Consider the following 26079-nt stretch of genomic DNA (forward strand, 5'->3'; position numbering starts at 1 on the left):
AGTCATAGCTCAAAGTAGGAATAAAATTTTCGTAATGTTTCTTGCTCACCACGGGCCGTTACGCCGGCACAGGCAAGTTGCATGTACATGGCAAAACGTTGGGCCTCTGGGCTATTGCATGTAGACTTTACTCTCTACATAGTGGCGACACGGTAGATTAAGCGAACATTGCTAGTCGCCTCTCGCTGAGCATGTGAACTTTGAACCATGTGGCCCAGCGATAGTTACCTGGGTGCATAATCGGTTGGATCTCGGTCAGGGTCCAGGTCGCATATTACTCGAGAGTCTGGCCCGATGAGGAGGAGGACCGGTAACCCGTGACAGACGCGGTGCAGACTAGACTGGAAAATCCAGAAGCATGTCTTCTCGGAGCCAAAGAGAACGGGAGCTACTTGTCACCGGTAGTTAGTTGAGTGGAGCTCCTTTTAGGCTATCAGAACAGCTGACTCGGACAGCTTCTGTGGCAATTCTGAGTGGATAGATCGGATACAATCAGGCAGATTCCGATTTAGGCGATTATTGGACCAGCATTATAGTTACATTTCGGCTCTGGTGACTAGTCCAACCCAGAGTACCCGGGATGTATCTATTCTTTCTGCCATTCTGAATGGATCCCTGCTTGCTCGTCTCGCTTCTTGTCCCTAATCCCCTGTCGGGCAGCCACCGGCCTCCCTTATGGCAAGGTTCAATCCTTGTTTGGCCGCCCTACAGGTCTTGACTCCAGGACAGACATGAAGACATGCATCAATAGCATACATCATGTAATAATAGTTCTGTTGGTAGGCCTGTGCGGCGATTCCAAATATTGTCCCCTGCTCAGTCAGGCAGTAAAGCTCCAACAACAGATTATTTGGCCCCCGGTAGCCTAGAGCGGTGCATCTGCAGACAAGCTGACAAGGAAGACAGCTGTAAGCGATATGTGGCGATTCACAGGAAAAGCGACTAACCATTGAATGTTTGTGGCATTTGTTGGCACCAGTCTGGTCTCGATCCTATTGACATTGAAGCTGTTGAAATGAGTCCGCTTGATCGGCAGTGATGGACCGGTCGTTCATCCCCTCGATCCTGTCAATCGACTTCATTTCTCGGACTCGATGGCCGGTCTGTGACTTTCGTCCGGTTATTTGACAGTCCTAGCCCGTCTTGTTGGATTCGCATAGCGCGCTGACATTGCACAAGCCTCTCCTGAATCTCCTCACCTGCACATCGTCTGAGGGAAAGAATGTTTGGAAGACCCTGAATACCATGTAGACTACAGCTAATTTGACACAGCCAATCTGACCTCCAGTAAAAATAGCATTTGTTGATTTCGAGCTGAAGGTGGTCTGTTAGGTTAAGGCAGTGCTTACCACATGCATCAATATCCCGCTGCTGCGTGAATCTCTGCCAGAGCTATTGTTGTAGACCGCTAAGCTCTATTTTCTGTCACAGAGTAAATCTGTTCTCCTTAGACTATTTACACTTTTCTTTGATACCTTTTGCCGCTGCGATGGCCCTCTCAGACACGAGTCCAAATCACTTCGATCCGGAACCGGTTTCCGATGGCATGAGAAGCATCTTCACTATCCCTGTAGTTTCGAAGTCAGCCCACGAGAATTATCATACAGAATTTATGATGTGCCAGGTCGACTCATGGACGACTTGAAGGATGTGTGGTACAATCTCATTTCACCTCAGCTCATCTCACCTCAGCCCATCTCAGCGACCTCCTTGACAATCTCCACGATCGTCTCGCATGGCAAGCTTGCACATCAATGGGCCCCTCTCCCATATCACAAATATCTTCTGATCCTTCCAATCACGACTCTCCTCACACAGTGTCAGGTCAAAAGTCCAAAGCACCCGTGCAAGTATCACCCGCATCTCAGTGTAAGCCAAGTTCCTGCCGAGGCAATTCCGCGGCCCGATCGAGAATGGCTGAAAGACGGCGCGATTGTCCGAAAAGAAGGGCGATGCAGGGTCCTCGATCGCCTCGGGTAGCCATCGCTCAGGGATAAATCGGTCCGCTTGGTGGAAATTCTTCAGAGATGAGTACGCAGACAACTGGTGGACAGAGACCTTGGTCTGAGAAAATCAGTCTCGGCCTGTGATATTCTCAATGACGACCTACATTCGCGGGAACGCGGTAGCCCGAGATCCAGGTGGGCACTTCCGTCCAGCGCTGGAGTCCTCCTGGCACCGGAGGATACAGCCGAAAGGCTTCGTTCAGGCACGCCAGCATGTATGGTAATTTCGCCGTGACCTGGTTGAAAGTGATGTCCCTCTCCAATGCAAACGCCGCTCTCACCTCGCGCATCACCTTATCAAGCGCATCGGGGGTCCGAAGAAGCCAGTACGTAACGCCAGACAACAGTGCAGCCGTAGTCTCACTCCCAGCCAAAATGAGGACATTGGCATTTTCCTCCAGCTCGTCCAGACTCAACCCGCCCTTGTCCCCTTGATGCCGCAGCATCGAATCCATAAAGTCTCCACGACCAGCCGCCGAGTTACTCAACCGTTTTTGAACAGTCGCCTTCGCATGCTCGACCTGCTTGCTTCTCATCTCCATTAACGATCCCGGGTGAAACGCGAGAATCACCTTGAACACCACCGGATACCGATGCAGCGCCCGCAGGAACGGGATGGACTTCACAAACCCAAACATCGTCGCCACCCAGTGATGATACTCCGCACTATCCAGGCCCCCAAACGGCTCGCCAAAGGCCAGATCCCCGATGAGGTCGAACGTCGCCAGATTATACCACTTGCCCATATCCGCCGCCGTCCCCGACTCCGCGAACCACTTCAGTCGCTGGATCAGTTTATCGATGTACTGTGTGACGATGCGCTCCTGTGCCTGTAGGCCTTTGGCCGAGAACGCGTGCGACAGCGCCTTTCGGAAACGAGCATGGTCCACGTCGTTGGCGCTGAAGATGTCCTTGCCGTTGATGGCGGAGATTTGCACTTTCGGGAGCTGGCGGTGGCCGTGGCCGTAGATATCCTTCCAGGCTTGCGCGGTGATGAAGGTGACTTCGTCTGGGCCGGAGCGGACGACGTCGCCGTACTTTTCATGCCAGGAGCTGATGTCTAGGTCTAGTCTTCCGCGGATGGCTGAAAGGTGGTGCAGGAGTGGAATTCCGATCCGCCATTTTGGGCCGGGGATGTGGCTTAGTGGATGGAAGTAGATGGTTTTGATGGCTAATAAGAGTATGTATGAGATGTAAAGCAATGACGCAGCTGCGAGTATTACGAACATCATGACTTGTTATGACTGCAAGAATCGGTGTCCAGGATCCATCCGGAACTCCTCAGTCTTAAAGCTTCTTGTATTGAGTTGTGCAATTCCCAAGACGTCGCACATGGCAAACACGCGTCTGTCACACCGCATAGGTGTGATAATTTATTGGGCGCCATGCATACAATAACGATGACAATCCCTGTCTCCATATGATTGGTATGCAAAGCGGTGCCGTTGTACCACTAGCTTGGCCAGCAATCAGCAGACACATAAGCAGGTTGTTTCGCAATTCTGTAATGGCGTACAGTCGAGCAACGTCTCATGTCTGCTATGAGAATCCCCTAATTTCCAAGAGCTTGATACTCCTTTACTCTCGTATAAGCTTACTAGCAAACCCTTAATCACTAAACAGACATTGCTGATTAACTGCTCCTAGCCTACTCATTAGTCGCGCCAATCACCCTAACCACATATACAGTAAAAATGAGACATTGCTGAACCGTAACCCAGACATATATAGCTCGTATCACCCTCCATGTGGGCACAAGTGAGCGATCTGCAGCATGCTAGCCTGGCTGTTTCACAATCTGCAGCTTACCTGCGTCAGGATGCACACCTATTTCAGAATCTAAATGAATTTCCCGGCCTGAAACTGGGACTTATACATTGGAGAGATATTGCTTTATTGCACACGGGCGAAGTAGTCATCCAGAGCAGATATATATGGTTCCTGCGATGGGATAAGAAATGGAATCTTGGAAAGAACCAAAGATACTATCGCGCAACTTCCGAACGTTATCGAAGAGCTCTACCTACCAGAGACGCGCACTAGCACAACATGGTAGCCCAAAAATAGCTGTTTAAGCAATATGCTCCGCCGTACCCATATTTCCCTCCTCCTCCTTTGATATGTATTCCCGCTGATGGGCAAACTCTGTCCGTTATATTAGAATAGGAGACACGGAGTAGGCGAGGAGCAACTTACGATCCACCTTGGTATACTTGAACTTTCTTGCATGGACGCGGTGGTGGAAGAGCAAGTCAATCTCTCCAAACGTGCGGTCCTTCGTCTCAGGAAGGCGGAACCAACACCAAATGTTGCAGAGAAGGTTGGTGCCAGCATAGAACAGACCTGTTTTTGCTCCCCAGTTCCATGCTACGACGTCCGCGGTCAGTGATTTCTATACACTAAGGAGTGGTGCAGCTTACCGGAAGCAGCAATCATGCGCGGCGTAAGCGAGTTACTGAAAATACCCGTCAGGTTGTACACAAATCTCCCAATCACAATCGTCTTATATCTCAATCGCCCCGAAGGCGTTTCTGCAACGATGGGGTAGCAGACCGGTCCGACGGTAATCATATTGCAGAGAGTGCAAATGACCAGGAGGATGCCGATGGCCAGCTGTGCTTCCTTGTTGCCTTCTGCGTAGCCAAGGCCACCAATGATCACCATACAGACAAACATGAACGACAGGCCGCTCATGTAAATGGTTGCGCGGCCGAAGTGCGGGAAGAGAAGCCAGCAGATGACGCCGCCGATGATGTAGCATGCAGAAAGGGAGATGTTGACATCGAAGGCTTGCAGTTCGGTAAACCCAGCTGCTTCGAGAAAGACGACCGAGTAACCGAGGATGGCATTGCCGCTGAGGGTTTGAGCCGCCCAGACGACACAATTCTAGTAGAATGGTTAGCACTAAACGCCGTCGGACCCAATTGCGCAACCTACAATTTCCGTTCGCCGCAGGTTCGTCCCCTTGAAGCATTCCAGGAAACTTGCATTCTCCGTCTCCGCTTGCTCCAGCTTGGTGGTATGCTGGATGTACGCCAGCGTCGCCTCTATCTCTCGCTCTTTTTCCGGTGTGTCCTGTCGCAGGCGTCTCAAGCCCTTTCTCGCCAGGTCGACCTTGCCCCGTCGGACAGCATTCCAAGGCGATTCAGGAGCCAGGTACGCTCCTATAAACAGGGGAATGGGCCAGACCCACTGCAGAACAAACGGTAGCCGCCAGCCTAGATCTCCTTCGATGCCAGCGACGGCACGAACAACACCGGACGACAGTAGGATACCAGCACCCCAGCACATGCAGACATAGGCTGTGACGTACGGCCGTAGGACGGTGGGGACAACTTCGGAAGCATACGTAGTCGAGAGGGTCTATTAAACGAGTCAATATTATGCATGCAACAGAGGAGGGAGACGAACCTGAAAAACTCCCCACGAGACGCCGCACATCGCCTCTCCCCAGGCCAGGATCGGCAGCGAAGGCGCAAAAACCGGAATGAAGATCATAAGCGCCATCCAGGCCATGAAGAACATCATTGTTGGTCGACAGCCAAACCGGTCCTGGGCGTAAGCGTTGAGGAGTAACCCGGTCAACTGTCCTACCATGGACGAGTTTGACAATCCCGATTGCCATGCTGCTGTAATAACCTTCTTTCCTGCCTTGTCTGAGAATTCGCCGAATCGTTCGATGAATTGAGATTGGCCGTAGAAAGAGGTAATCTGTCAATCTTTGCTTTAGTTGTTACTCTCCCTCGTCAGGAGAGAAGGAAGTACTGACAATGACCAGGTCATATCCCTCCATAATCAAACTGGTAGAAAGGAACATGGCCCAGAAGACGGCCTTTTTGTATTTTGACAGAGCTTGTCTCACGGTCAGTAAGCGGTCAGCAGCATCACTTTCCTGCGCATGGCGGATGAGCTCGACCACATCGGGGTTGCCAGGGTTGAAGTTCTTCAGCTCATTCTCGGACGGGACAAGGGTCTCGTTGCCCATACTGATATTATCCGGATGGGATTGGATGATCACTGATAAGGTTAATAATTCCAGTGAGTGGAGATAAGAGTGCTAGTGTGCTCGACGATCTGGGGAAACGGAGCGTTATAAAGGCGATGGGATGTCGGTCGAATCCCCGCCGGCCGGAAGCAAGGAGAGGAGGAGGCCTCAATGGCCTCGTAAGGTTTCTCTCCACCTCCCCCGGAATCTCATGGTGCTGCAGACAGCACGCTCTGTGCCACAGACGTGATGGTTAAATAGCTACTAATGTGTTAATATTCTCGGCCAGAAACCGTGGATGGACCGACCCCGGATTGTGCGGGGAAAATTCCGGGGGTGGAGTTCCCGAAAGAACCCCTCTGATATTATGCCCTTAAAAAGAGCCGTCGAGGAGTCTTATATGGTCAAATTCCGGTAGACATAAAAACAAGGAAGCTGATCCTGTTTCCCGACAGGCAATTGCCTAAGCTCGTGGATAGCACGGGCAGGAAGTAATAATGATTGAGCGAAAAGACCGACGGCACGCATCATCAGGCCAGAATGTGGAAAAGTCCCGGCGGATGCTCAGGTGGTCAAGGCAGCCGATTTGTCAGTCTTTGTGAACGGACATAAGCGTGGGATACTGCCGGACAGGGATCTGGAGCTATTCGTTGGATGACGTTTCCGAGGCGAACAAAGATGAATACTCCAGGGTCCAACGGCTATTGTTTGATATTCTCATGCCAGTTGTTAAATGCAGGTTCCTTGCTCGGGGGAAGTATCACTGCTGCCAGCTCACCAGAGCGTATCTATACTTTCAAACCACTTGCACTGTGGAGCGGATACATAGAGTGGAAAACCTTATGACGGGATACGTCCTTGTGTTCTTGACTCTGACTGAGAGTCAGGTCAGAGTCATATGCCTCCAAGTTATGTCCTTGCCGCTGACAGCGAGTCGAAGTAATGGAAGGTGGTACACGACAACAGTTTACTGAGATCGAGCATGTCTGTATGCTATAACCTTCTTCAGCCAGGTAGTCTCCAGGCAGCCGCTAGTATATAATATTGTCAGTTCCCATGAGTTGCTTTGGCCATTTACAGGTTGGTCTATGCAGCAAGGGAGACGACTTCCTCGGGGCACCGACCCAGGCTTACCAGTGATATCTCCAGCTCCGAATCGTATAAAGTTAAGTTTATTCGCACTACTATAACCAGTTTGAGAGCATCAACATTCCATCCGACATCAGAAAGCTAACCCATCGCCCAGTCTCGACCGCCACCGTCAATCTCTATCACGAGTCTCCTATCTCTGCCTCTCACGGCAGCTTTGCGCACCAAACTTTCGAGCTTATTAATAAAACTCCATTCCCCTCGCAGCGCTGGACAGGATAGTGATCACGCACACATGTGTTAATTAAACCCGTCACCCAACTCAGCTTTCCTTCCTTGTAGGTCCACTCCCGCTCATCATGCCTATCTCCCTTGAACCAGTCATAGAATGCTTTGCCAGGCGGGCCATTGAAAAGGTAACCACTGCGGCGGTGCGTCACTGGATTGCTTATGATGAGACCAACTTTGCCCTTCCAGATGGTATAGGTCACAGTGACCGGTGAGGGTACTAGTTAGAGTCTTCGCAGCTGTGAGGCCCCCCTAATAGTTAGATATTTCCTGGTCTCAACCGAAGAACTAGGGGCGGCCGAGATCGTGTCGGAGATCGATGTGCCTACTGCCATGGACACGGTTGGTTCATGGTCGTTGGCCTGGACGATCTGGGACATCGATGTCCCAGTCGAGGAAAACCTGAGGCGGAAGCTCGACGATGGTATTAGGAAGCCAGCCGCGCTTGGTCAGGTGGCTGTTGTAGCCCGATCCGAACTTTCCAGGGGTCCCGAGGCCCCCGGTGTAGTTGGCGGACGTGAAGAACCCCTTTGGCATGCGTCGTCGACGGGGCCAATCTGAATGCCCATGCCCTCCAGATGGGCGGCCAAGTCTGCTTTGTTGATGATTGTGGTATTTCTATCGCCGAGAACCAGCATCGCCTTGCCGGAGTCGAGTACATCGAGGTTGGGAAGTGCCGCAGTGAGAGCGCTTTTGGTATACAAGGCTGCGAAAGCCACAGAGGAGAGCTTCCATTCTGTGCGTGTCAAGGCTATACGCTTGAGGACTTGGGAGGAGAATGTGTGAGGATAGAAGTTTAGAAAGAAAAGAATACGAGGAAGGACCGGCCTATATAACTATCATGGAGACGAGGAATGTGAGCTGAGGAGTGTGCCGTGCTTCAGGAACACCCCGTCTTCCCGGCAAGGTCGCAGTGAATGGACGTCTCACTCCCCTACAGAGACTGTCACCCATTGATTGAACCAAATAAGGCAGTCGTCAGTATTCGGAGTTAGATGGTCGCAACGAAGTGGTACGTCGCATCCAGGCCTACACTAGAACAGTTTAACTGACAATGGAAAGATTGTTTACGACAAACAAGCCAAAGACGCGACTATAAGCGCATGCTATTCCTATAAAAATCGAAACATGGGAAGGCAAGAGTGGGATCGGTGCCCGGATTGCACAACCAAGGTCGACAATAACGTCTCTCACTATTGTGAAAACGGAGGGACAGCATATGGGGGGAGATGAGTGGCATTACTACTGCAGGAAGCACGGGGCGACCGATAGTGGTGAAGGGAGTTTTAGGACGAGATCGCCGGGATTGTGCTTCTGTATATAAGGGCCGATTGCAGGAATAGGAGATCTTAACATGCTGGTCAGAGAATATCAAGACAAGAGCCGTATGCAATGCCTCCTGTGAGCTAATCCCGAGTGTCTCCAACGTCTTTTAGTCTGTAGCAAGCGGCTTCGCATGACCTGCGGACAGGGTGATCTGGTGGGCAGGCCTTCTTCGCTGCCGCAAATGCAGTGTCGAACGTGTCCCGTGCAGCACGCAACTTTCCCTGGCGTTCATAAAGCATTCCAAGGGTAAACATACTCCACAGCGTCGAGGGGTCATCGGCACCCAACACCTTCCGCTTCACATCGACCAGAGAAATGTTTAGTTCTGTCGCCTCGACACACTTTTCCTGCCATGCCAGCACATCCACCAGGTCCGCCATGCTAGCTATTGTCCTGGAATGTTCAGGGCCTAGTATCCTGACTCGTCCCTGATACGCCTGTCGGTTTAGGTGTTCTGCCTCGGCGAATGCACCGCGCTTCTCTAGTACCTGGGCCAAATTACTGCACGTTGATAGTGTATGGGGATGATCGGGTCCCAGGACCAATAGTGACCCCTCGAGGACCTCTTGATGGATTTCCTCGGCGGAGGAATGGTGACCGCAGCTCTGGAGCACGCCTGCCAGGTTGTTCAATGATGTGAGCGTGTTGGGATCTACAGTATCTAGGGCGTGCTTGTCCTTCCAGTGTCTTCTAGTCTCGACTGCTCGCTTGGCGATATCGACGGCAGCATCCGTGCAACCATGCTCCAGCATCAGCATCGCAAAACTGCTCATACACTGTAGCAAGTCTGTACTATCTCCTCCGATCAGTGCCACCTGTCGACCGGCGGTCTCTCTAACCAGCGATTCCGCCTGCTCTCCTCGGCCCGTCTCCAGCAGGAGTTCCCCCAAGAAACGTACACTATCCATGGTTTCAGGATGCGTGACTCCCAGCAGGTCCTCGCGAAGCGCCAGTCCATGTCGAAATAGGTCTTCTGCCTCCTCGTAGTCACGTTGAGCCTTCATCACTCGCGCCAGATTCGTCATGCTGGTAATGCTGGAACTGTGTTCTTCGCCATAGTGCGCAATATACGCCCTCACGGCTTGTTCATGCATCCGACGCGCGGCGTCATATTTCCTTTGTTTCTGTAAAAGTAACCCGAAATCATTGAGGGCCCGCAAGGTAACAAGGTCCTCGCCGCCGAGGACCTCGTCAGCTGTTTGCAGGATGTTTTCGTACAATGTCCCAGCTTCATCGTCGCGGTCCTGCTGCTTTAGGATCCCTGCCAGTGTAGTGGCTGTTGTCAATGTTTCGCGATGGCCATCCCCAAGAAGCTGTTTTTGCCCGTCCAGGGCACGCCGTGCGGTTTCTTCGGCTTGCGCCAATTGTCCTCTCTCCCAGAATGACTCTGCTGCACGGCTGAGGTCTTTCAGACTATCTTCTTGGTTGGCTGCTGCAAACATGGTGGAAGCCTTTTTCTGAGAGTCGACGTTGTGAGAATTTGATCGGCGATGGAGGGGAAGATCCTCATTTTAAAGGATTCTCCCTCGTATTCTTGGACTTGGCATCTGTCAATGTTTTCAGTCACGATCCACGAAGATCAAGACATTTCACACAAGGATTTTTACGAATATGATATTGACCATAATCTGTCTTGGATTTAGTGAAGATTGAAGGGCTTTTGGCGACGCGCGATAAATGTATGCCCGGACATCTACCCTCATCCGCATAACCGCACATATACATGTATGTATATATATAATTTACTGATTCAGTGTTGCAATCATCTCGGTTTACTTCGTACAGCAGCGCAGCGACTCGTCGTCCTCAGCACTGGCTGGATATGTATAGGGACCTATGTGTAGGCTCGCAGAATGACAATAAGGTTAGCTTCCAAGAAGTAACACAATCCAAGTTTGGACACCGTCCTCATAGTAGTCCGAACAATGCGATACAGGGAAAATAAACAGGCCCTTCAAATATTGGTCGCGAAGGGACCGGGCTTATTCTATTGACCTTCCTTGGACACTGTATTTTAGGAAGAGAAACACAAGCAGGCTCTGGGGGCTCAGAGTAAATAGGTGACACTTGATAGTGAATACAATATCCGCCTACAGGGTAGGCAGTACGCTTTTACACTCAAGCACACCTAAAGGAAATGATATCCATTAAACAGCATTCTATACACCCAGCAGTGGAGTTTTTGATATCTAGAGCTACGAGCAAATTCCCCATGTACATAACAAGAGCTTCTACACCCCAACCACTGGCCGATTCAACAGATGGACAAACTCTTCCTTGATCCCGTTGATCAGGTTCAGTGTTCGAGCACGATTATTCAACCCACTATTACAGTACCAATCATTGCCTAATAGTAGCTCCTCAATCCCAAGCCATAGCCCCGACCAGTTTACTGCGGTTCCGGCCTTGATCAGGTCTTCGAGTTCAAATAATAGCCGAGTGTTGCATCGTGCTTGCCAGTACGTGTTGGGCAGTGTCCATTGAAAGGCTTCCAGTAGATTACGTATATCGTCAATGCGCTGTTGACCACGAGGCCGAGTCTCATAGATCAAATCCACGATAGTCATCGCAAGATCGAGTGGCAGGCAGGAAACCGGTGGCTGGACCGTCTTCTGTCCTTGACCGGGATTGTCTCGTTGCGAAAGAAGATTTTGAGTGATCAAGCGCCGTATGTCAAGAATTCTCAATGGACTCCCAGGGGCATGCCACTGCGTGATCTCCTCGAGATCCTCAGCACAGAGCTCCGGAGTACATGGACGCTGCTCTGCGGGCCAGAATGGGCCATTATTATATTTGCAGAGCCCATCGTAACACAGATGGTCTAGAAAGATACCCCAGTGCTTTTTGTTTTTTCTCCAAAATCCTTCGACAGCGCGGAGGAATGCATGAAGATTTGACATGATGAGATCATGTCCAACAAAACGGTCGAGGAGCAGCCAGCAGTGGGGATGAATCGGATATCCTATGGGCTCCCCTGCCTCTCGATTCGAATCTGCTTCGAACAGATTCACCATGTGGAAGTCAGCATTCCAATGGTCCTCGTCTAGTGCCAAGTTCTGGATGGAGGCCTTCTGGGGGTTGCGCGGGACGGGGCGTGGCCAGTGGTTGATGGTAAGTCCGTTTGAGATTCCAGATAAAACCATCTGGCTTGTCTCCGGATCTTCGATAACTAGATAAGTTGACTCAATCAGTACGATCATCTCTGACAAGTCTATCGAAGTGATGGCTGACTTGCTCGAAACCAGAACGACCACAGATACGGATATTTCACAAAGTCCATCTGCTCCAACTCTTCGGCTGGGACAATCACAGATTGGTTCCAACCCTTGTCCCAGAGCTCTCCCCAGTCCTCTCGCTCTTCCCATACTTCGTCGACATCATGAAGTGGAAGATCAGCCCCACAGATCACACAGCAGAGCAACGGATCTCGCTTTTCTGGAAAGGAATTGCAACGCCTTTTGATACTCAGCATACCCATCTTGCTCTCTACAGCAGAATAACATATGGCTACAGACAAAATGCGTCGTGCAAGAATGCAACACGAAATTTGAAACATCGAGGATGATGTCATGTTTAGCCATTGAATGCCATACCAATGGATATGAAGCTCATCCATAATCTGGCTACCAACCTGATACCGCTGCAATAGTTAAGCTAGGGAAAATACTAACTTAGCTTAACTTAAAAGCATCCAGTTCCTTGTCCAGGCACCCACAATGGAGAGTTTATATCAACACAGTGTATTAGAAAGATAAACTGAAGCCCATCCTCTCTCTCTCCTGTCCCCAAGCTAGATAGTTAGTCCCACCATATCCATCCTCGTCATTCCTGCATATAGCAGTCTACAGGTTCTGGTCCTGTTTCGTGTTTCAATCGCTACTGTCGGCGCACCTAGAATCCCAGCCCACTGGCAAACCGCCTACACGGACATGCTGCGGTATCGCCACGGGGACCTGCATCTTGATGCCATTTGGTGGGCGAGAAGCTCGTATTATGTTTCGGATCTGGACATGAAGCGTAACTGATCTGGTGCCCGTGCTTGCTCCTAGTCAGCAGGATTTGTCAGGCTTGCCGCCCAATAACGTCCCAGACACTGTAGTCGCTAGGAGTCAGACTATCGACTGACCGGCCACCCTTGATGATTGCACCTCTCACGTTCTGGTCCACGATTAGGGTGCTCATCCGCCACAGGCTACTGTAGTAATGGAAGCCGGCAAAGGAAGGAGATATGAGCTAGCTGGCGTTGCTGGCCCTGCATGTGCCAGTTGTACTTGAGATAGCCAATATGTGCTCACATCGGCTTTCCCTGGCTGCCTTTTGCGCCGACCACCAAGTCCGACGTCTCTCAACAGCATGACGGATGATTCAGCCCCGCCATACGCCAGGGACGAACATTGCATAAACAACCTGCCGTTGTCTTAATAGTCCAACTTTGTCGCAATGGTGGTATAGAGGACAATCGTAGACAATTAGGGCCGGCGAGGATTTGGTGGCTTCCCTTCAAGACATTGGTTGGAGGGACAAAGACACAAATGGCCCCTCTTCTGAGCCGGCTGCTTAGATGCGAGACATATTAGCTAGGGTTATACAAAAACAATGAAAGACAAAGCCCGTGGGGCACCATAATCATCTATTCTGCATGAAGGGAATCCTAACCATCATTTCTTCGACACAGTGAAGGACGTAGTGAAGCATGTAATCGGCCTTATAGGACTAAACATTGCGTAGAATAATGTAAGCATGTCCACGGGTCATCCATGTTCCAATTGTACAGGTCATAAGGGGTCACTCTTGCTAAAGTGTACTTCTACCAATCATCCGACACGATGCAATGCAATTGCCCCCTGCAAACGCAGCACAATAAAATCGCCTGTGTACTTTGTGTTGAAATATGCTGCAGCGCGACTAGCTGAAGCCTTTCTGGCTAGCCGTCTTACCAGCAAAGAAAGAGTATCGCATTGGGGCAATGTTTTGATGTCCCTGGAAGCTGGTGGCAGGTGGATAGTTAGAATATGAGCTGGACGCCTGATCGTACAGTCCGTAGCAAATAAACAGGGCATTGTCTAATGTATTCTATGTTACTATCATCGACATCGTAATAAAGAAGCAACTGTTGATGAAGTTGGCGCGTCTACTACCATAGCTTTCTAGCAGGGTGATATTCACTTCTCAGTATTAATATTCGATATTCACTTCTCATTGTTCATGTCCACTGCTATATCACCACAAGCACAACACATCAATAGTCTATATCTGGGTTGGATGTTTCCTTCTGCTTCATCCACGTCCTATCTATTTTGAGATATCCCTACATAATATCAAGACACTCTAGACGAAAGCACAATGGCTGCACAGAGACCCGACCCGGCTGATCCAGGAACTACCGTATGTTGCCAATCCCGACTAGAACTTGATTTCTGATAACTGATCAATATTAGTACATGGACGTCCTCGCAATCGCTTCCGAGATACGCCGGCTGCACTTGCACAGTAACGAAGGCGAGGTCAATGGAGTCTGGAACTCCGTCTTAAACTGGGTTTTTGACCCAGTTAATGGGTTCATCACCAAGCCCCAGGCAATGCACACTGGTACCGGAGGGGCCAGGGACTTTTCCGACTTTCATACCCTCGCAGTGGCAGGAAGAACACGCCATTCCTTCCTCATCACGCAGTGCAAGTCTCCAGATGGCGAAGGCAAGAAATCGGTTTGGGCAGACGGGGAAGCCCAGCTCCTGAGATACCTCAGGATGGAACATTCAAACCGCCGCGGCCCTCAGCGCCCCGCCTATGGAATCCTCGCCATTGGAAGAAGGGTGCGATTCTTCCAGTATTATCGAGCCATAGACGATATCAGGGGTTGGCGCCCGAGCCGCCCAATTCCCGACCGCAGAGGTGATAGAGATTTCTATCATCTTGAGCGAGAGGCTACTCAGGTTCAGATGGCCCTAAGAGACATACTTAACCACCACTGACGGCTTCGTGGATAGCGTGTCCAAGCGTGGAAATAACAATCATACATATCTGTTCTTTTCGGTATAAAGGGCCCTGTTAATAATCCAAGCGTAGGTTCTAAGAGATTTGAACGTTCAAGAAGCACCGCTCAGGTCTTCAGAAGGTTCCTGACGTAGCCCTTGCAAGTATCATAAAGCCCACCAAGTACCCGAGGCCCAGGCACCACAGATGATAGTGTCAATAATGATTCGTTGCTTCAGGAAATGAGTCTACACATCACAGTCCGTTCCAAGCCAACTGTAGGAATTAGTTGCCGGCACACACCGAGTAGTCAGGTCGGGCGAGCTACCCAGAGGACCGTTGTTGCGGCCGGGCATTTCCTTTCGGGGAAGGCTCTGGAGTCTACATAGCCCCCACTCCGAGATCCACTCGACGGCATGAACACCGCTACCGTTGTTCTTGAAGTCAGAGATGACTATTAAGCCTACCCACGCTGCATGCTGTTCTCAATGACTGATGGCTATTATTATATAGAATCAAGAGTGCTTACCTATCTTCCTTCCCTCCCAAAAAGGTAAATCAGCAGCTCAATGGACTGGGCTCAGTCAGGGCTCCCTGCCCCGTCAACGGAGAGAGCGTCTCACATCAAAAGGTCCCTGAAGAAAACGATGAAAAATGAAGGATAATCTGGGATACCTGAATCCTCAGACACAAGGTACCAATTCCTTCATCCTCATCACTGGGAATCATTACATCTGACCTCATTTAGGATACGCTGTAAATGGCACCGCAGTCCCAGATGTGGACTTTGACATATCGGTCCAAGTGCTCCTGATGCAATTACCGTCTGAGGCAGGTATACATAACGCATGATTATTGCGGCATTATGTCCATGCTTGGTGGATGACAGAGGAAAGAAGGTGCCATGGCAAGAAATGGCCAAAAAGCTAAGCCTTTTTAGAGGAATCATGGCCTGTTTTCCAATGCTTGACTGATAAGGGCCTCGACACCTGAGGAGTGACTCAGAGATCCCCTGTACCCCCACGTGACATCAGCACCAGTCCCATTGTTATCATCACTACAATTCCCTGGGAAAGTCAATCTTGGCTGGAATTTACTATGATGTCTACGAGCAAGGCCGCTCATCTCTGCTTTGCCATCTTTCTCATAACGGGTTGGACCGCATCATCCCGGGTCTTTGTGGTCATTCCGGGAATCCCCCGAACCCACGATGCCTTCATGTCTACAAGCAGACCAAACCTGGGGACCGACTTTGCCGGCGCCTTGTCATGGAGGGTTTGACTTCACCATCTACTTTGAACAAATCTGGCTCAGTCTTGTTTTTGGTTTCCAGCGGTCCTCGGCTCTGGCAGCTCTGCCAAGCCCCAGTGGTGATCCGCAAATCGAGGAGCCAACTCATCAAATTGGTAATACATCATTTTCCAGCATTCATATTGGAGTAAGCTGACTCGGTCTTTTCTTTGACTCTATTAGGGCACTATCAGCCTCCTGATCGTTCTTAAATTGGCACTGCTTCCCCTGTGGTCCTTGAGGACATCGCTCCAGACATCTGCTTCCATCCCAGCTGCTGTCTTCTCGTTAGTTGCTGCACTTGTGCTTGCTCTTCTCTCCTATTATGAACACCAGCGATCTGTCAGGCCGTCCACGTTGCTTAGCATCCATCTTTTCTTTTCAGTCCTCTTTGATGCCGTCCAAGCTCAATCATTATGGCTTCGCAACACCAATGCCCCAATTGCAACTACATTCACTGCGGCGTTGGCAGTTAAATTGATCATCATGGTCCTGGAAGGACGAGAGAAATGAGCAGGTTCACAAGTACCAGGCGTCAAGCCGTCCCCTGAAACCACCAGCAGCATATATAATCGCACAGTTTTCTGGTGGTTGAACCGTCTGTTTCTCGCTGGTTACAAGAGTACCCTGCGCTTGAACGACTTGTATCCGTTTGAATCGGATATGACCTCAGAAAAGCTAGGCGCTGCCATAGCGAATGTCTGGATGGAAAGTAAGGAAGCGAATTGAGTGCTACAGCAGCATACTAACATTGACCAGCCAAGCAAACCAGGCCGTATGCTCTACCTTTGACAACTGCAGTCGCACTGAAATGGCCCCTGCTCTCCCCAGTGGCGCCTCGTATTGCGCTTATTGGCTTCAAATACTGCCAGCCACTGTTGCTGGCGAGCGTGGTCAATCATGTGCAGCTCCCAGATACACACCGTGACAGAAATGCCGGCTATGGTCTGATCGGAGCGACAGCCATCGTCTACATTGGTATTGCAGTAAGTCTGCAAACTAGTACGAGAGCCGAAATTGATGGTGCTGACCATCTCATTAGATGAGCACTGGACTGTACAATCTCAAAGTATACCGGCCCACCGTCATGATACGCGGTTCGCTTGTGAGCATCGTCTACCGCAAAACCTTGAGACTACATCTAAATGAAGCCAAATCTTCCGCCGCGTTAACTCTGGCTAGTTCGGATGTAGATCGGATTGGCCTGACAGTTGAAAGTGGCCATGAGATCTGGGCCAGTAGCATTGAAACCATATTAGCCCTCGTGCTGCTGCAACGGCAATTAGGCTGGGCCAGTATTGCCCCTGTATTACTCGCTTTGCGTATGTCTGGAATTCATTCGAGGTCCCAAGTATTGATTACTGACCAGCTCAATTCAGTGGCCACTGCAGCAAATACGCGAATCGCAAAGTATGTCCCACGGCGCCAACGGGAATGGGGCGCTGCGATCCAGAAGCGGGTAACCCTCACATCATCAGTCCTCAGGAATATGAAAAGCGTCAGGATGATGGGCCTGCAGGAGACGATTGCTCGGACAATCCAAAGGGCCAGGGTCTACGAGCTGGATCTGTCGAAGCGCTACCGGAGTTTCTTTGCGTACATGGCCATTATCTGTTGGTTTACCTTCTGTGATCAAGGGCATTTGAACTAATCCCGTACCTCTAGCAACCATACCTTTGCAATTTTCTGCACCGTTCGCTTTTGTCATCTATATATATGGCGTCAAATCACGCCATGGACATGACTCTGTTGCAGCACAGATCTTCGCCTCAATTTCATTGACTCAGCTGCTCGCTACTCCATTGCAAAATGTCTTATCTTCCATCCCGTCATTTGCGGGGTCCCTTGGTTCCTTCACTCGTATCCAGGCCTACCTTAGGCTTGACGATCGTGTTGATGGCAGGGATACCAGCTTTGCAGGTATCCGAGAAAGCGCGAAGGAGCCAATTGTGCACGGAAACCAGCTTGAATTGGGAAACTCGGGAGCGTCAGGAGCAAGCACTACTATGGGAAAACTTGCAATTTCAGTGCGAGAGGCGGATATTTCCTACTCCGCGGACTCGCATCCAATCCTCCAAAAACACAACTTTGAAATTCGGAAAGGTCTCTTAAACGTAGTCGTCGGCCCTGTGGGCTGTGGAAAGACCACGCTGCTCAACGCCCTCCTCGGCGAGATTACGACCTCCAATGGCAAAGTGGTCGTAGATGGTTCTCCAATTGCCTATTGCCAGCAAACGCCTTGGCTCATTAATGCCTCCATCAAGGAGAACATCCTGAATCAATCTCCGTACAATGAGACCTGGTATAAGAGGGTGATTTCGTCCTGCGGACTAAACGCAGACATTGAACGACTACCTGATGGTGATGATACTATTGTTGGAAGCCGGGGAACCATCCTAAGCGGTGGACAGAAGCAGCGGCTGGCCCTCGCCCGGGCAGTCTACGCTCGAGCACCAATAGTTGTTCTGGACGATACCTTGAGTGCTCTCGATGCGCGAACTGAGAAGCTGGTTTTTGATCGCACACTGTCCAAAACGGGACTCTTTCAGCAGCTTGGATCGACGGTCATCCTGGTCACTCACTCAGTGCAGCATCTTCGGTCTGCGGATAATATCATTGCATTGGATTCAAAAGGACGTATCGAGCAACATGGCTCATTCAGAGAGCTTAGTGGTCGAGAGGCACCAGTTGGACGCCTGTTGACTGAGTGTCCTCCTGACAAGAGCAGTGCGGAAAATAACAGCCCGGAATCAGCTTCTGGTTCAGCTTCTTCAAGCCAAGCTCAGAGGGAAGCAAATGTGTCATTGCCGCATGCTGCTGCTGCCCCGGGCCCAAAAAGGAAGACCATATCCGATTCAGCTGTCTTGATGTATTACCTGAAGTCCATTGGATGGTATCGGGCGTCGATATTCCTCCTTACAAGCCTGGCGTATGTGCTCTGCATCAGCTTCACCCAGATCTGGGTCCAGTGGTGGACGGAATCTAAGAATTCCAATGATGGATCCTTCTTAGGGATCTACTTTGCTCTGGCAGTTGGTGCCATTGCGAACTATAGTTCGTCCATCTGGTGCATGATGATCTCTATTGTGCCCATTTCGGCAGCGAAACTGCACTGGAAGCTCCTTGATTCCGTTCTGCATGCCCCCATGTCATTCTTCTCGTCTGTAGACTCGGGGATTACCCTCAACCGGTTCAGTCAGGACATGTCGCTGATCAACAGTCGCCTGCCTGTGTCTACAATGCAGGCAACGCCGATGGCTTTCCAAGCGCTAGCACAGATCGCCCTTATAGCCGTTGGGTCTACCTACCTGGCCATTGCGATTCCCTTCTGTCTCGGTACGACCTGGGCTCTACAACGATTCTATCTCCGCACGTCGAGACAGCTTCGCTTACTCGACTTGGAATTGAAATCTCCATTGTTCTCAAGCATTTCCGAGACCTTGGAAGGTCTCCCGACGATTCGTGCCTTGGGCTGGGAGGAGAAATTCAAACGACGTAATCAGGATCGGTTGGACGCCTCGCAGCGTCCAGTCTACCTCCTCTACTGTATCCAGCGGTGGCTGAATTTTGTCCTTGATCTCATAGTGGCAGCACTGGCTATCCTGCTAGTCAGTCTGGCGACTCAGTTGCCGAGCAGCACGAGCGGGGGGCGTCTGGGTGTTGCGATGCTCAACATCCTCGGCTTCAGCCAGAGTTTGTCCCAGTTCATCTTCTTCTACACCGACTTGGAGACGTCATTACAAGCCGTTTCCCGGGTGAAGGAGTTTGTGGAAACGACCGTCTCGGAAGAAGCGAGCCCCAGGTCTCTGACTGCACCGCCAGAAAACTGGCCTGCTCGGGGGTGCGGTGGAGTTTCGTGATGTCACAGCTTCGTATGCTACTGGCACGGACAATGCTGTTCTCAAGGGTGTCTCCCTAGCCATCCAGCCTGGACAAAAGGTCGGAATATGTGGCCGGACAGGCAGCGGCAAGTCCTCCTTGCTGTCTGCCTTGTTCTGCATGATTGAACTCCAGAGTGGCAGCATTACTATTGACGGAATTGACCTCAGCATCATATCCCGAAAAGAGGTGCGTTCACGGTTAATTGCAATCCCCCAGGATCCCTTCTTGCTCCCCGGGACAGCCCGTTTCAATGCGTCGCCCGACGAAACAGTCGCAGACAACCGAATCATCAAAGCCCTCGAGAAAGTCGGGCTGTGGGAGCACGTCCAGAAGCGCGGTGGCCTTGACCCCGATATTGATATTCTGGCTCTGTCGCATGGCCAGCAGCAGCTCTTTTGTCTTGCGAGGGCAATGCTGAGGCCCAGCAATATTCTCGTACTGGACGAGGCGACTAGTAATGTTGACTGGGGAACCAATGAGGTTATGCAACGGGTTATTCGGGGGGAGTTTGCGAATAAGACGATTATCACTGTCGCGCATCGCTTGAGAACTATTCTGGATAGTGATTTGGTGGTGGTCCTCGGCGAGGGGCGTATTCTTGAGGCAGGTCATCCGGGGGAACTGCTTGCGAGTCGAAGCCAATTCTGGGAATTGTGTAGTGCTCAAGGCATCACCACCATCGATAGCATCTGATGTATGGAGCTATTGAGATGATAATCCATCTGTCTGATACATTTATCTCTTTCCAACCGTCGCATTATACTAAGACTTTCTGTACCCAGCACAAACCGATGTCTGAGAAACTTTATGCTATAATTCCAAGACGTCTCTTAATTATATGCAGGAATGAACTCTGCCCAGCGATAAGAATGGTGGCATCCTTCTTGTGGATATATCGATCCTCCCCAAGACGTCACGAGTGGAGATCACGGTGTACATGTGCAAAGGAGAATCTATCTTCAAATTCCCCTCTCAAAGTTATAAAAACAGTTTATAATAACAAGAGCTCGCATACCTTCTACAGCGCAGAGCGGGGACCAGATATAATCCTGTCCCTGCCGGTTTCGATCATTATAGGTTCAATGAAGCGCGGAATGTATATCCGAAGCATTACGACCAAACTATGGTGACAGTGACTCCGTAGAAATGCATGAGTTTAGGGAATGTGAGAACGACTTTTTTTCTAGAGAGGCATAAGAGGAGCATTCCACGCAGGCAAGGGATGATCTGCGATCTGGGACCAGAATTCGGGGAACAGGTACAAACCCCGAAGCATGACGCATTAGAGGTGGTGGAGACAGACATGTAATCGACGCATCATCACCATATTCCCCGTATGGAGGACAACAGCCCAGTTATCATGTCTCTCTTAGCCAGTTTAGTTTAACAACATTAGATAAACTGTTACCTCCTCTATTTCTACCTTTCAGAAACATGTCCCCATAATGAACTAATGAACGACTTGCATTAGTTTATCAACGGGGAATGTACGGGATTAGCCGGCAAACTCAACCAGCATTCCGCTGATCCGGATAGCTGACTCGGCTTCAGTGTTCGCGCCATGTAATCTGACAATGAATTTGCAATAGCACAGTAATTCTACAGGGATGACCGTGTACATGTCTTGGAGTCAGCTTGTATCTCTACCGTCAGAAAGGCCAAGCTATCTGCCTATCCGAAGCCTTTCAGAGATCGGCCTATCGGCGTCGACTCGGCGATTCATGTTCTGCGCTTTCGCGCAAACCAGCAAGTATCGATAGGTCCATGACGACGCTGGGTCTACATTACCATCACAGCACGCAGCTCAGTCGGCATCAGCAGTATGTGCTGTCCACCATCGAGCGTGTATGCTCGTGCGTGTCTGTGGTTGCCTCGGGTGTGGTCATTGCAACCTTTGTCAGCTCTACGCAATTTCGCAAACCGATCAATCGTTTGATCTTCTATGCCTCGTGGGGCAACCTCTTGTCAAATGCTGCGACCCTCGTCGCCGATTCCAGTCTGCAGGATGATTCCCGAGACGCGCTGTGCCAGTTCCAGGGGTTCATGATTCAGTGGTCAGTCAATGCCCGTGGTATGGCAGTTTTGTTCACTGATACTGGTCTGTAAGGTTCTTGCCTGCCGACTCCCTGTGGGCGCTCGCCATGGCTTACAATGTGTACCTGGCGTTCTTCAAGCATTACGATACCAGGCGTCTAGGGATGCTCGAGTGGAAGTATGTGCTCTTCTGTTATGGAGTGCCGTTTATTCCTGCGTTTGTGTATCTTTTTCTCAGCTCTGAGTCGAGGGGCAAGGTGTACGGAGATTCTGTGGTAAGTCCCGTTGCAGTAGTGCTTGAGTGTCGATATTTATCATGATCAGTTATGGTGCTGGGTCTCATTGCGGTGGGATTTTCTCCAGATCGCCGTATTCTATGCACCAGTCTGGTTCATTGTCTTGCTCATCCTCGCCATCTACATCCGCGTTGGCGGGACCATCTGGCGACAACGACGCGAACTGAGGAAGACCGTCAGGCCGGCCTTCGAACATGCCACAGACACCACCGTGCTGGGAGACGTTGATCTCCATGGAACAGCCCAATCAGTGCCACTTGGTAGCCTTCAGCGGCACTCAAACCGAGAGCGGAGTCCTGCTTCTACTGCTGCTTCATCCCAACGAATCATTTCTCGCGAGGTCTGGTCTACTCAGAATTATGACTGTCCCCAAAATGCTCCTCCTAGTACTGCAGTCTCTCTTTCCTCCAATATCTCTCCGGCAACTTCGACTACCCTCAGCCACTACAACTACGACCTAGGTCAGTCCGGCGCCTACACTAGCCGGGCGTCGGAAGCGTACTACAAATATGCCGTTCTCTTCTTTGCGGCGTTGATTATCACATGGGTACATGCTTCCCTCTCATTCTCTACAATCTATTGACAGGATGTAGGTCCCTTCCTCCGCCAACCGGGTTTATGCGCTTGCCACCTCGAATCACTATGTCTTCGGCTTGAGCTGCGCCTCGAGCTTTGCTCTACCATTGCAGGGATTCTGGAATAGTCTTATCTACATTACTGTGTCTTGGCGGGCCATTGTGACCTGGTTTCGACAGGTTGGTGCTCGGGCGCGACGCACCTCGAGTGCCACGATTCGACCTTTCAAATATCCCTTGCGTCGTTTGAGTCGGGGTTGACTATGGCTTGCGAACATTGTCGATCTGAGAAGACTGGAACTCAGCAATGAGACTATGCTTGCAGTCACATTGTTGTGTATGTCTGGCATGGTCTCAAGATGCGAACTGACCGCCGGATCACTGTTTCACATACAAAAGACAAAAGCATTGTTAAAGTACAGGTAGCTATAGGCATAAGGTACGTACTTGTAAAACACAGTCTCTTATATTAGTAGTTGAGATGATTACGTGTACTTTACCACGGACTTCACCTGACAGTACTCGATTAGCCCATTATTCCATACTCGACCCCTATTCCACTCTCCTTATGACCCGAGAAGGGAACACGAGAATCTCGACGCGAAGGGCCGTTGACGAAGATCTGTTCCAACGTCCAGACTGTCCGCGATCCGCTGAGTTGTCTCTGTATCCTGACCCCATACGCTTGCGCTCAATCCGGTTGAAGTTGAGTTGGCAGCGGCAATCACCGCATCGATATCAGAGAAAGGCATACAGGGGATGATCGGTCCTGGAAAGACGTGTCATAGCCAAGCCTCCTCATATGTCAGTGGTCCAACTCACCAAATTGTTCCGCAGTGACGAGCGCAAAATCAGCCCGAGGGTTATCTACTATCATCGGTCAAATAGAGAACCCCGACTCAAGAGGTTGCCGCGCCAGATCGTCCTTTGCTGTAGGACGTTCATCCAACGAAAAAGTGCAACGTTCTCGTTGACAACTTTCACTCAGCTCTCAGTTTCTGGTACTGCATCTTGTTCTGAATCGGGCCCATGATGGTGGCACCATCGACTGAAGAGCATCCGACACTGACCTGGGAGCGGGTAAAGTGTACCAGAGAGCGCATGAAGCGCTCATAGATGGATTCATTGATATAGACACGTTTGACCGCAATACATGATTGACCGGAATTCCACCACGCGCCCATGGCGACCGGCCGAGCCACTTTTTCAATGTCCACATCCAGCAAGATGATGGCAGCATCGTTTCCTCCCCTGGACTGGTCAGCCTGAATTGACGGAACGTGCAGGGTCAGCGGGTACAAACAGCTCTAATGCCACCCTCTTGAGCGTCTTAGCAGCAGCGTGCAAGATCTTCTTGCCGGTGGCTGTCGAACCCGTGAAGGAGATATGGGCAATGCCAGGGTGATCGACATCCGCCAGCACTTGCACAACGCCAGGAGGAAAGAGGGACTGCGCCAGTTCTACACACTTTAGAGTCGAGTATGGTGTGGAGGGACTGCGACACTTAGCTAAGCCCTGTCAACACAGGCGAAATTCATACGCAGGCTTCACGATCACACAATTCCGACAGCCAGCGCTGCGGCATTTTCGCCAAATGCTGTTTTGGCCAGCTTTTTTACATTACGCGCGCGCGGCCATGCTGGAGGCGAGGCCGCTACAGGCTAATCTCCGGCAGCGGCTGCATTTGCTGAATTCTGTTTCTTCGGACTAGAAACTAGGTACCGTCCGCTCTGATCTGCGTTCGCCAATAGATAGGAAACAGAAACATTAAAAGTGATGACAAGGATTTTCAGTGCTGGGTGTATCGGTATTCTCGGCTAGACAGGCTATGCAGGGTACCGTTAATGCTATTAAACGGAAATATCCTTAACTTACTATAGATGTATAGAGATTGAAATTGGTTGTCTACCTCTGCCCTCTCTACGAAGCTGTACATCTCTTTATAAAATCAATCATGGCCTGCCTGCCTGCCGCTTTGATCGGTATCTCTGTGTGCATGGCCCCAGAGACATCCAGTCTGTCCACCTTCAGTCCTAGTCTCTTGCCCTCTTGCTCCAGCTCCGCAGCCGCATATGCCGGGATGACTTCGTCCTTCTCAGCGGAAAGCAGCAGAATCGGTGGAACCGTATGCTCATGCTCCTTCAGATCACGATCTTGATCCCGCCACCGCGCCATCCGCTCCAGGGCTACCGCACTGCTCCAATTGTTCCAGAGAAACGGCCACAGGTACCGATACGGCAGCCACTTTTGCGGATACAGACTGATCAGCATGTCCTTGGTGCTGGACATTGGTGCTTCAAGAATCATCCCCGCGATAGGAACCGCCTGGGGACCGCCTGTTGACAGCCGGGCCAGGTACGTCGCCGCCGCAGAGCTCGCAATCGCCGTACCCAGACTATGACCCCAGAGCACCATCCGCACATCCCTGTCAGGTGAGCCGTACGTCTCCGCTACCCATTGCAGGAAAGCAACCGCGTCGAGCTCGATCCCTATCTGGCTGGCCCGGCCAGAGGACTTCCAGTACCCGCGATACGACAGGGCGACGACCACATAGTCCACCTCCCCGCCTGGCGAGTGGATAGCCCGCAGGAACTGCGACAACAGCGGCAAACGCATGGGGGTCGAGCCGCCGTTTCCCTGGAAGTAGCAGATCACCACTACCTTTTTCCGTGCCGGCTCATGCGCCTGCGCCTGGGCATACGGCTTCTGGTCCACGCTGCGAGCGGGAGCTGGCATCCGCCCTTCGCATACAGCCAACTTCGTCCCATCCAGACTTCGAATGCCCTTTTCTTCCCAGTGGACGGGCTTGGATTCGCCTGCGTAGTCGGATATCTGCTCCGAGCGGGCGAACGGGGGGAGCCATGAGATATACAAAAGCTTGTCCTGCATGACGACGATCCAGAAGCATTTCCATGTCCATAGACCCAGTAGTAGAGTAATGAAGATTACGGGCGGTATCAGGACGGGTGGAATGGCGGATGTAAATAAACCACGCCTCTGTGATGGGGTTACATGCTGTGGTCTTTTGCGTGATGTGTTGCGGATGGAGTAAAGTGACCGAGCGCCCAGGGGATAGTACGAGGGTCTGACTGTTCTGATGGGACTAATCCCCGGCAGGCTGCGCTGAACGCGCCTAAGAGCCCATTTTGCCAGCATCAATTGTAGCTTCCAACATTTGGAAATGATGAGGCAATCCGGGCGCGTCGGTGATGATGATGATGAAAAGTCATGTGATTGATGACTCATTGCTTACTCATCCCAATTGGATTTCCGGATCAATGCCTTGCCTTTAAGGCATGAAGACTGAGATTCGCATCGATACATCCTAATACCAT

The 26079-nt window shown here is 50.9% G+C and overlaps 9 protein-coding genes and 1 pseudogene across 9 annotated transcripts, besides 2 other annotated features; 4 read left to right on the top strand and 6 right to left on the bottom strand.

Annotated features, from left to right (window-relative positions):
• Positions 1-1660: 1660 nt before the first annotated feature.
• Positions 1661-1701: a microsatellite.
• Positions 1663-1700: a microsatellite.
• Positions 1702-2095: 394 nt separating the features above from the next.
• On the bottom strand, positions 2096-3238 carry NFIA_002780 (putative sterigmatocystin biosynthesis cytochrome P450 monooxygenase; the record flags this gene model as incomplete). Its single annotated transcript, XM_001258822.1, has 1 exon — positions 2096-3238. One exon carries the CDS (start codon positions 3236-3238, stop codon positions 2096-2098), a length of 1143 nt encoding a protein of 380 aa, XP_001258823.1.
• Positions 3239-4077: 839 nt separating this feature from the next.
• Positions 4078-5991, bottom strand: NFIA_002790 (putative MFS alpha-glucoside transporter; the record flags this gene model as incomplete). The annotated part of the gene is made up of 6 exons (XM_001258823.1): positions 4078-4151; positions 4203-4373; positions 4427-4892; positions 4944-5369; positions 5418-5717; positions 5776-5991. The coding sequence occupies 6 exons, from the start codon at positions 5989-5991 to the stop codon at positions 4078-4080; spliced, it is 1653 nt and encodes a 550-aa protein (XP_001258824.1).
• A 1448-nt stretch (positions 5992-7439) lies between these two features.
• NFIA_002800 (uncharacterized protein) lies at positions 7440-7929 on the top strand (the record flags this gene model as incomplete). Its single annotated transcript, XM_001258824.1, has 2 exons — positions 7440-7560; positions 7628-7929. The coding sequence occupies 2 exons, from the start codon at positions 7440-7442 to the stop codon at positions 7927-7929; spliced, it is 423 nt and encodes a 140-aa protein (XP_001258825.1).
• An 845-nt stretch (positions 7930-8774) lies between these two features.
• On the bottom strand, positions 8775-10136 carry NFIA_002810 (TPR domain protein; the record flags this gene model as incomplete). Its single annotated transcript, XM_001258825.1, has 1 exon — positions 8775-10136. One exon carries the CDS (start codon positions 10134-10136, stop codon positions 8775-8777), a length of 1362 nt encoding a protein of 453 aa, XP_001258826.1.
• Positions 10137-10925: 789 nt separating this feature from the next.
• NFIA_002820 (uncharacterized protein) lies at positions 10926-12172 on the bottom strand (the record flags this gene model as incomplete). Its single annotated transcript, XM_001258826.1, has 2 exons — positions 10926-11863; positions 11926-12172. The coding sequence occupies 2 exons, from the start codon at positions 12170-12172 to the stop codon at positions 10926-10928; spliced, it is 1185 nt and encodes a 394-aa protein (XP_001258827.1).
• Positions 12173-14037: 1865 nt separating this feature from the next.
• On the top strand, positions 14038-14666 carry NFIA_002830 (uncharacterized protein; the record flags this gene model as incomplete). Its single annotated transcript, XM_001258827.1, has 2 exons — positions 14038-14079; positions 14133-14666. The coding sequence occupies 2 exons, from the start codon at positions 14038-14040 to the stop codon at positions 14664-14666; spliced, it is 576 nt and encodes a 191-aa protein (XP_001258828.1).
• Positions 14667-16620: 1954 nt separating this feature from the next.
• On the top strand, positions 16621-20532 carry NFIA_002840 (putative ABC transporter; the record flags this gene model as incomplete). Its single annotated transcript, XM_001258828.1, has 6 exons — positions 16621-16669; positions 16717-16943; positions 17000-17279; positions 17337-17570; positions 17623-19736; positions 19780-20532. 6 exons carry the CDS (start codon positions 16621-16623, stop codon positions 20530-20532), a joined length of 3657 nt encoding a protein of 1218 aa, XP_001258829.1.
• A 1071-nt stretch (positions 20533-21603) lies between these two features.
• On the top strand, positions 21604-23005 carry gprL (G protein coupled receptor family protein; the record flags this gene model as incomplete). Its single annotated transcript, XM_001258829.1, has 4 exons — positions 21604-21893; positions 21947-22148; positions 22198-22716; positions 22763-23005. 4 exons carry the CDS (start codon positions 21604-21606, stop codon positions 23003-23005), a joined length of 1254 nt encoding a protein of 417 aa, XP_001258830.1.
• A 180-nt stretch (positions 23006-23185) lies between these two features.
• NFIA_002860 lies at positions 23186-24241 on the bottom strand (annotated as a pseudogene).
• Positions 24242-24664: 423 nt separating this feature from the next.
• On the bottom strand, positions 24665-25900 carry NFIA_002870 (alpha/beta hydrolase family protein; the record flags this gene model as incomplete). The annotated part of the gene is made up of 1 exon (XM_001258830.1): positions 24665-25900. One exon carries the CDS (start codon positions 25898-25900, stop codon positions 24665-24667), a length of 1236 nt encoding a protein of 411 aa, XP_001258831.1.
• Between the last annotated feature and the right edge of the window lie 179 nt (positions 25901-26079).

Source organism: Aspergillus fischeri, genomic scaffold (genome assembly GCF_000149645.3).
Source record: "Aspergillus fischeri NRRL 181 1099437636265 genomic scaffold, whole genome shotgun sequence".
In the NCBI taxonomy this organism is placed as follows: domain Eukaryota; kingdom Fungi; phylum Ascomycota; class Eurotiomycetes; order Eurotiales; family Aspergillaceae; genus Aspergillus; species Aspergillus fischeri.